Raw genomic sequence first — 10284 nt, forward strand, 5'->3', positions numbered from 1 at the left:
CCCCCCCAAAAAAAAAACAACAAAACAAAAACCCACAAACAACAGAGGAGGAGGGGGGGGGCCTCTACACGTGGCTCCTAGTGTGCCCATAGTATTTTCTTACAATACTCTCTCTATAAAGTAATGCATATACATTTTCTGCTTTACAATAAATTAGTACAGGCACATTCTCTTCTCTCCGACATCTGACTGTAGCTCAGGTCAGGTGGAAAAGATGATTTTGTGACGTTTTACAGACGACTTGAAGTCGTTACAGCACACAAATAAAAAGGCCAAAAACCAGCAACACAAACCGTAAAGAAAACAAACAACACACACAGGCGCACACACACACAGGCACACACACACACACACAGGCCCACACACACACAGGCACACACAGGCGCACACACACACACAGGCGCACACACACACACAGGCGCACACACACACACACACACACACACACACACACACACACACACACACACACAGGCGCACACACATTAGTGGGAAACTTGTGGGCAGCAATTTTTGTTTTTTGGTTTCGGTGTGAATGATGCACTTCAGGCATTTTAAACTTTGACAGTTTCTATATAGATTTTATATAAATATGTACAAAAGAAAAAAAAAGGATAAAGGATGTAGTCCAGTAAAAACATTCACGCAAAAAAAAATTAATGCCAGAGACGAGAGAACTTGAAGCTTGAGAATTCAATAACTTACAAAAACCATAAAAAAGGAGCTGAAATAAAAATGTTCAGTACAGTATGCATGTTTGTTTTTCTCTCTGAGGAGATAGCACCAGCAGAAACACCGACAAAATCAGTGCCGACGTGGATCATCAGCTCTGACTGTATAAATATCTGAACACCGTGTACCAAAACCAGCTGAGGGAGTGAATAAATTAGTGTCAGGCCCTTGTACAGGATATTTACAGGAGCTGCTGCCGTCACACACACACACACACACACACAAACACACACACACACCCGATGGACATTTTCATGGCAGTGAGATTGTTGCAGCAGTCTTGCAGCACATTTAAAGAGGTTGGAGGTCAAACTCTGACACATTCGACGGATTTAGACCAGTTATTTTTCAGTCCTCACAGCCAGACAGTTCGATTTCTTTCTGTCATCCTGTAGCACCCGCTAACCGAGTCGTTTTCATTGCATAGCTCTTTGACAAAACAAGATGGCCGAGACAAGCTACAGTATTTCGGATGGTGGGGGGAAGAAAGACGTGCAGGGAGATGTGAAAACGATCTGGTTCCAGTTTGCAGGAAATTGTAAATATGACAAATGTGTGTGTGTGTGTGTGTGTGTGTGCGTTTTGTGCGGATGATGCAGAAGCAGAAGTGTCTCTGCAGCTGTGGTTTTCAAAACAAAAGGCTGAAAGGTCAAAGAGAAGGAATGGATGATGGGAGGAGTTCAGATGTGCTGAGAGGAAGGAGTGGGGGGTGGTGGTGGTGGTGGTTCAGATCGCGAGGGCGGCGCTCGGCTCCAGTTGGCCGCTGACACGGTTCATGTAGTTCATGGCTCGGTCGAAGGCGAGCCGCACAGCTTTTCGGACGTAGAAGGTGCGAGCCTCTGTCAGCTTGATTCTGTCCAGCACCTGGTTGACACCGAAGGGAGCCATCTTGGATCTAGGAAGCCATTGCCTGAAGAGACAAGTCAGTGGGTGAGGACTGGGATCAAAGAGGATAATGTTCCTACTTCACCTGGCACGATACCACTTAAATAACTCTGAATAACTTTATTGTTCTTCTCCTACTGCCTTACATAGCTTTAAATGTAATAATCGAAGCATCTGCTCAGCTCACCAGCTGCGTTTGCTGTCGAAGAAGTGGACGAGGAAGAGTTTCTCTGCGGACCTGAACTGCATCCGCTCTCCGAGTCTGAGTACGTCCCGTGGCGGCTGGGGAACCTCCACCCCGTTGTGCTGACACGCCGTCCTCCGCGGTGTGGGGTCCACGATCTGTAAAGACCAAAAACCAGAGGGCTGGACAGTGAGTGAGGTGGCCTCCCACATTAACAGCGGGGAATAAATCCTGTTGGCAGCGGCCGCACAGAAGAAGCCCGCACTTAGAGACACATGCATGCAAGGCTGAGTCGAGCCGGAAACGCTCTGAGCGAAGCGGCCGACTCCACACACACAAAGCAGTCCACGATTGGCCAGCTGGAAGCTCCTGCATGGCTGTGAGCACAAATCACGAGCTACGGCACACACAATGGCTGGAGAGCTGATGGGTAATGAGACATAGAGGGGACTAACACGCACTCACCAGGGCGGGGAAGGAGGGAAATCCACTACATTTAGCCCAAACTAGTTTAAGAGGCTCCAGAACAAATGGAGAAGCAGGGGAGGGCTTCCACACCTCTACAGGAACAACGACAAGCAAGTTATGAAGGATTCACTGCAACAGACAGAGAGTACAACCAGTCTGAACACACAGACACAGGAGAGGAGCTGAACACACATTCACGTTTTTTAAAGAATACCTTTAAAAAACTGTTTAGTCGATTCCTAGAGGGTCATTGGGAACCGATTACTTCAGCACAGTGACCCTGAGTTCAGAGATACAACAAGATACAAGTCTCCGACTACAGCTCGATCTTACTGGGGGACATGTCTTCTTCTTGCGGATGATGTCAATTTCAGAAAAATAAATAATTTAACCTTTTGTACCTGGGACAGAACGCACCATGATTTGCATAACGTCAACCCCCTCAGCCAATGAAGAGAGGCCAACACTGGAGTTATGTGCTCCCTGTTCTGACTCAATTTCAACTACACACATTACTAAGGGACTCAATCAGGCTCATGTTATGTTCTTTACTGTATTTATAAGTTGTTTTTTTAAATAATAAATTGTTAAAAGAGCGAAGGAATCCAAACACTGAGCCATGCACACAGTACAGGTAATGACACACACACACACACACACACACACTTGTTTTCCAGCAATCTGTGCTGAATTTACGCAACATTCACACTACGAACCACACACTGCTGGTGTAGCGACAGCCATTCATTGTGAAACTGGATGGAAACCTCCTCTGGTCTGCTTCTCCTCCTCTGTCGTTTTAACTCACTTTTATCATTTGGACTCAAAAATCCAGTGTTGGTCAGTCTTCAGAAAATGTAGAGACTTAAAAATCCCGCCTGATATAGCTGTTAAATGGAATGAGACTAATTGTGTTGAGTAAAACGATATAGTCTAACAAGTTAAACCATACATTTCACCACTTCCTGAACCAGAAGACAAACTAGATGTTGTTTGAGCGGTGATGGTATGAACCTTATAATTCACTGAACCCACACAGAAAATAACAGACTTCACTCCACTTCCACCTTGTCCATCACTGGTCTCCTGTGCGTGCGTTTTCCTTCCTTGTCCTTCACGGCTTAAAGCTGCAGTTTTAAGTCTCTGTTCAGTTTGTGAACCAGAAAGGTGATAAGGGTGGTGTGGGGTGGGAGTAGCTGGATGTCAAAATGGTATTTTAAGGTACATTTACATCCAAACCCTGGACATTCAGGAGAATACATTTAGATAAGTGAAAAAGTGATTCAAGGAAGAAATACATAAAACAACCCATGCTAGTACATAAACAGTATTAGTAAAGTTACAGAGAGGGACTGGTTAACGAGTTTAGTAAATGTCTTCAACAGACAGAAGAGTTGACCAATCAAAGCGCTGCCATGCTGTTTCATGCAAATCCATCATAACGAACACACCTGCGTTACTCTGCTCACCTGAGGAGATCTTGGCAGCGTTGGTGAACTCCCTGTTCTCCACGCAGGTCATCAGAGTGCTTTTGTCATCCACGGTGCTCCGTCGAGCAGCCGCTGGCCGCCCTTTGCCACTTTTATTAACTATGACAGTGCTGAAAAAGGAGAGAGGACGATAAGGAAAATGTTTTGGGTGAGAGATGATCTTTAACATTTTAAATGTCTTAGTTTATACAAAGTGAGGATCATTTCATTATCCTATTCTTCTGATTATCTTCTTGTTTGACTGCTGAATCTTTAAGTGATTGTTTATTATTACATTAATTTGATTTCCATCATTCCTTCACATCACCTCAGATATTAAATTGACATTATCAGGGCGGTGATATCATTACAGTAATAATATACAGGAGCATCAAAATAAGATTCACACTAGAACATTGCATTAACACTTAACTAGGGGATTCTAAATGATTCTTCCTGAACGCACCTCGAGCCACAGAGGACACTTCCACTTGAGGAGATGCTCGATTCTGAGGCACAGCGGCGGCGAGGCTCCAGCAGGCGAGGCGATGGTGAGGCCTCCTTCTTCTCCACAACAAAACCGTTTGCTATTCCTTAAGAAAAGAAAATACAGAACATGTTTAAATGTCATTGTAACATATTAGTAAATGAGACAATTGTCTTGATTCCATTTAGAATTGAAACAGAAACACTGTTCTCTGAATGAGGACCTGTGCCAAGGCGTTTTATCGGCGTCTCCTCCTCCTCAGCATCAGCGCTGCTGCTACGGGTTCTTTTCTTCGGCAAAAGGAGTGTCTCCAGACGAGGGATCACCACTGACAGGAAGGTTTTGGCGCCGAGTGGTGGCGGCGACACAGCAGATGCCTCCTGAGCCTTGGGTGGTTTCTGCGGGCTGGCACTCTTTGACTTTCGGAAGAGGACATTTGTTCGTCTGTTGTAGGTGCTAGAGGTTTCGGTGTGGACGTCACCGTTGAGAAGCAGTGGGTCTGAGATGTGCCCATTAGGCGTGTCTGGGGGTACTGAGGTAGACATATCACCATCGAGCTCCATGGGAGTTTGGTCCACGCCGGGTTTCATAGGTTTCAAAGAGGGCAGCTCTGAGTCGCCAGACGAGGTGTTGAGCTGCGGCGGTGAGGTTAATAGCTCTAACGTTGGTGGAGGTAATGACTTGTCCTCCTGTGGAGTGCTGGGCTCTGACGCGGGTTCAGGTAGAGGTTTCTCCTCTGACTCGGGGGTTGGTACAGGCTCCTGGGCTGTGGGTGGTGGTGATGGGAGCGCCTTCTTAAGACTCATCTCACTGCGGACCTCCATGATAGTCTTCTTAAGCAGTTTGAGCCTCTTGCTGCGTGATGGACTGTGCTTCATGGCCGTGCTCAGGTCCAGCTTCTCCAGCAGCTCCTTCAGCTGATCCTCAAGAGGGGTCACCTGCCGGTAGGCAGGGGACAGGAGCCGGTCCACTGAAACAGACAGAGAAAGACTGTTACCCTTACAGGATCACAGCACTATCTCTATGTCATTACATCTCTACAGCACTTATATTTTATTGCTTTAAGTAATTCACACGTCTACAATTCACTGCTCAATTATCTGTTACACTTATCATTTAGATAATTTAATCAATTGACAGCATTAGTCACTGGTAGATGTTTTTGTCTGCTCACCGTCCTCCCAAGAGAAAGGGGGTGGCACCTCCAGTTTCGGGGGGTCGGGCAGATGCAACCCACTGGGGAAGTCGAAGCCTATTCTCTCAGCCTCCCTCCGGGCCCTGCGGAGGATGGTTCCTCCATGGTCCTGCATCCGTTGAGCTGCCTTGTAAAAGAACGTTTCCTTGGCGTTGTAGGTCATGCAGTTGGAAATGATGAGGTTGAAGTCAGCTTCAAACTCCTCAAGGCTCCTGTAACCATGAGCATCGATGTGTTTCCTCATGGTGGAAAAATCCATGGGCTTTTTGATGTGGTCCAGGTAGTCAGGAACCTGCAGGGAACAGAGGAGAAACATCAGAGGTTGCAGACAGTCTGAGCACAAGATTTACAGGAATTTACTGTTATTATATGTGTTTGTTAGAGCTACTGTCACAAGCTACTGTCACTTACACATGTAACAGTCACAGTGTATCTCTAGGAGTCATACAGACAGGAAGTACTCCTTGTTTTCTTTACAAGGCTCCATGTAAGCCTTAGATTTCCCTGAATTACAAGATTATTCTTATTGCTCACCTCCTTGATGTTGACAGGCTGAGCAAAGATACTATACTGGTCCTTTTCCTGCAGCTGACTGAGCACAGCTCTCAGCAGGATATTGAAGGGGGTCAGCTGGACCTCCAGCACTGATTGCTGAAGCTTCATCTGATTGGAGAACACAACACCACAGCAACACGATGAATAAATAACAACATAATAATTCAAACTTCTCAAGTGCAGCAACAAGTCTTTATGAAAGTAAGCAAATTAAGAGTGAAGAGAGGTTTAGCCACACTCCAGCATTTGTGTGAGAAGGCTGCTTGGTGTTTCTTTGGGAGATTGAAAATAAATTAAGTAAATGTTGAAATGACTCTACCTCCTCCCTCTTCAGCTTCTCTCTCTTCCTGATGAGCTCCAGCAGCAGACGAGCACGCTCCAGGTCATGACGGAGGCGATGCCACTCCTTCAATTGCTCCTTCAGTGCCTGGTTTGTCTCCATGCGATCCTGGAGGAAACAAAACACTGTTAATAGTAAGAAGGCCAACGTTAATGGATAATACTCTCCTATCTGAAGCTGGAGTGTGTCAAAACTGACCATCTGCTTGGCTTTGGGTGGCTGAGGGTTGGACTGCAACCGGCGGATTAGCGGCACGTTGTTCCTCGACTGCCTCTTCAGAACCCAGTAGCTCAGCACCCCCTCGACAAACGAACGCTTCCGCTGAACTGCCACCTGGTTTAGGATGGTGTCGAAACTGAGCCACAGAGAAAGAGATTTCCTTATTATTTGTTTTCTTTACATCAGTTTCAGAGGAGAACAGCAGAACCAAAACACAACTTCAGAGTTCATGCACCAAAAGTGTACTTCATGTATGTCTTTGTATCTAACAGGTTGTAATCACTCTATTGCTCAACTTTCTTGACCCGTCACACTCCCTCTAGTGATGTTAACGTGTTTCCACATCATCATTGTTAACTTGACACTGAATTATGGAAAAAAGAAAAACTGGCTGGTTGGCTAGTGTTGATTCTTGATCATCTCCCTACCTTGAAGCAGTGATACTGGGCCCAGAGTTGGTGGGTGTCTCAGGTTCTGGTTCTGGTTCAGGCTCCGCTCTCTTACTCTTCTTCTTCTGCCAACTTTTTGCCCGGGCCCTATTCCTTTTCTCAGCTCTCTTGGGACAGGCTCCATTTTTCGGATGTGGCTCCTCATAGATGTTGAGCGGCCGGCGGTCGCAGCCCTCGGGTGTGTGGCTACAGCAGTAGGCGGTCTTTTTCACAGAGAAAGTGGTGGCACCAGATGATGTTACCTCTTTGACAGGCTCCATCTTCATGTAGAGGCCCGCTTTCTGAGCACAGCTGACATGGAAGGCCGTGTAACAGTTGATTTTGTCGCACTGGATACATGCTCCCACGCCCTTCTCTTTACACAGGTAGCAGGTGAGTTTCCAGCGTGCTGGTGGAATATTGCGGACGCCATCAATGGGCTCGATGAAAACCGTGTCGGAGAAGCCAACCTCAGGGACCCACAGAGCACACGCTACATGACCCCAGCGATCGTCATCCGTCTTTTTCAGGGCTCCACCTCGGTTAGGGCAGAAGACACACTCAGCTGGTCTTGATGAACACTGCAGGCAGTGACGACAAAGCCACTGGCCCTCAGGGATGTACGGTACGCCATAGCACTCCTGATGCACGGCAATGTTGCAGGAGTCGCAGAAGAGAATGACATTACTGTCTGCTCCGTCTCCATCCATGCAGATGCAGCACACAGCATCCTCATCTACCAGTGACTGCAGGTCGCTCTGACCCTGAGTGGCTAAATAAGACTCCTTCTCAAAGCGGTCCATGAGAAACTCAAACAGGTTGTGCGACACCTGGCTGATGCCCTCACTCTTCCTCTTCTCATTGATGAGCTCCAGCCAGGCATAGTCTTCCTCATCCATGTCATACTCCACCTCCTCATCCAGCTCCTCCGCCGTCTTCTCTGTGTATTTGTAATATGCCACCGGCCTCTTCGGCACCACTGGCAGATTGTATTCGACTGTTTTAACCTTTGGCTCCAACAGGCCGCTGGCACTGCTGTGGGTGCCACTGCCACCATGTGAGGCCATGAGTGCAGCGTTCTTCTTCTGTTGGTTGTTTTTAAGCCGCACAGAGCGCACCAGGACCTGCTGGGGCTTCTCGTTGTTCTCCTTGTTGCTGTTGCACTCCATGATCTCCTGAGCTGTCGGGTCATCATCAGTGATTACGTCCAGCTTGTCGTAGATGCTGAGCCGGTGCACGCGGCCGTCTACCTCTAGCTCCACCATTCGCTGAGCCTGTGCATAAGTCAGCGTCTCACGGTTTGGTGACGGCTTAATGGGAGACGACTCCCTCTTCAGCACAGACAGGCGCTGATTTCGACCTTTTTTCTTCATATCGAAGCCGTAAAGAGCTGAAAGGAGAATAAATCAAACAACAGTGTCAATAAAAAACACATGTTGTGTTGTTGAAACAATGACAGTTTTTCATATCGTTGATTCCCTCTGCGAAGTAATAACCAGGACACAAAGTAGAATGTAAAAGAACTGGCACTAATGATTAACAGTCTTCACGCTTAAAGCCGCCATGCAGAAACAATGTCAGGCAGTTAATGTGTTTACACAAGGATGTTACTACTTCCTCCAACCTTCAGTCACTGAGGAGTAGAAAATTATGTAAAAATGAGATACAAATAAATGATCATGAAATGCAGCAAATACATGTCTGTGGACCTAAACAGTGTCTGAAACTTGCATTAGAAAATGACTTAATTAATTAATGAGTTATCAAGAACCAAACCAAACCATAGCTAAAACCATAATATTCTTACAAATCCATATCTATGTGTTTGTATCTGTATTCTGGTACATTTGCCTTTTCATTGTGTGTGAATATACATATAATGAGAGAATGTACATGATAATATATGAACTGTATTGGGTGCCTGGACAATTTTCAATTGTTTGTGAGATCTGACACAGAGAGAGAATTAAATGACATGACAATCCGTAATGACAATAATTACTTGCAGCTCCATTAGACCACAGTTGAAGCCCCATGGGAACATAAATGTCATCTAGTCGTTTTCATTGTGTTGCTTCGTGCAGCTTTAATTTCACAGATCAACGTGCCTTCAGATAAATGAGTAAGAGCACAGGGGGCGGAAACAGAGGGATAACATTCACTTTATGAATGAAATAAGAGCAGGGCTGCAGCTCCACCGTTGCACCGCCTACAGTGAGCCTCTGGCCGGCTCAGCTGGTCCTAGTGAAGCCGCTGAAATCTGGCTGTGGCTGAAAATCAGCAGCTGAACACTGAAGCAGTGTGTCCTAATCACGGCTAACGTGAGCTCCGCCGAACCCCTGCACAGCGTGGATCTGTGGGACCGATCCGACCTGCTTCACCGTTCTAAGGTAAACCTAACACGGGCTTCTGAAGAGAAAATCCACCGGAGGTGGCTTCTCCGGTCCCGGTTTGAACGTCTGAGGACACTCCGTCCACAAACAGAGCTAACGTTAGCCTGCTAGCATTACACTAACTGTGGGGGGAGGAAATATGGCGACCAACACAACAAGAAACAGCCTCTATTGAAAAAGTTGCCTTTTCCTCAGAGCAGCGCGGGTTGGATTTGGGTCTAAACCTGTCCGGCCCGAGGGGAACGGATATTAAAGAGTGCAGTCCGACGTGAGGCTGAACCTACCTTGATATTTTCACGAATTCAGCTTATAAAAACAGCAGCAATGGCGGCGCGGCCTCCGGAGCGAAGCGGCAGTTAAATCCACATCCAGTCCGGTCATCCAACGGCGGCTCGCGCTGAACCGAGTAAAACCTGAGACTGACCGACAGGTATCCAGGGCGATCCAGAGCTGGTTCCAGGTGTTACACTTCGATTAAGGTAAATACGGATCGACGGGACCGTGCAGGGGCCGTTAGAAGTGGCAGCGCTCAGCGGTCGCCCGAGCTTCTCTTCCCTTAACAACAATGCGGTAGGTTGTGCGAGTCGTTGCGCCGTGACGTCATCGCGTACAAACGGCGAACGAAAACCCGGACGTTGCAAAAAGAGCGAGGCCGCAGTTACTGTTTATTATGGGATGTAATTCATCTACATCCATATTAATGTGATAGACATAACATAACATACAATATGATATCACAGGAGTTTCTTTCCTTTACTATTGAGTTTTGGAGGGATAACATGATAATGCCTCATTTATTTCTTTTACTTTCCTGCAGACTTTTCCCTGTCCCAGGTTAATCTGTCATTCAATGTGACATAAAAGGAATAAACATATCCCACACGCAAGGTTTCCTTTGTCCCAATGTTCAAATGTTGTACTATTAATTA

At 46.6% G+C, this 10284-nt stretch overlaps 1 protein-coding gene across 2 annotated transcripts; it reads right to left on the minus strand.

The window, feature by feature from the left end:
* Nucleotides 1-410: 410 nt before the first annotated feature.
* LOC113165834 (bromodomain-containing protein 1-like) lies at nucleotides 411-9930 on the minus strand. 2 transcript variants are annotated; one of them, XM_026365600.1, is made up of 12 exons: nucleotides 9640-9930; nucleotides 6963-8352; nucleotides 6514-6670; nucleotides 6295-6423; nucleotides 5955-6083; nucleotides 5400-5712; nucleotides 4449-5195; nucleotides 4205-4331; nucleotides 3739-3869; nucleotides 2267-2361; nucleotides 1805-1959; nucleotides 411-1642 (listed from the first exon to the last, which is right to left on the minus strand). In XM_026365600.1, the coding sequence occupies exons 2-12, from the start codon at nucleotides 8333-8335 to the stop codon at nucleotides 1459-1461; spliced, it is 3540 nt and encodes a 1179-aa protein (XP_026221385.1). In that variant the 5' UTR covers nucleotides 8336-8352; nucleotides 9640-9930; the 3' UTR covers nucleotides 411-1458. The 2 variants fall into 2 exon arrangements, with proteins under 2 accessions (XP_026221385.1, XP_026221386.1); XM_026365601.1 differs by lacking the exon at nucleotides 2267-2361 and having other exon boundaries at nucleotides 1489-1642.
* Between the last annotated feature and the right edge of the window lie 354 nt (nucleotides 9931-10284).

This window comes from Anabas testudineus, chromosome 6 (assembly GCF_900324465.2).
Source record: "Anabas testudineus chromosome 6, fAnaTes1.2, whole genome shotgun sequence".
NCBI lineage: Eukaryota > Metazoa > Chordata > Actinopteri > Anabantiformes > Anabantidae > Anabas > Anabas testudineus.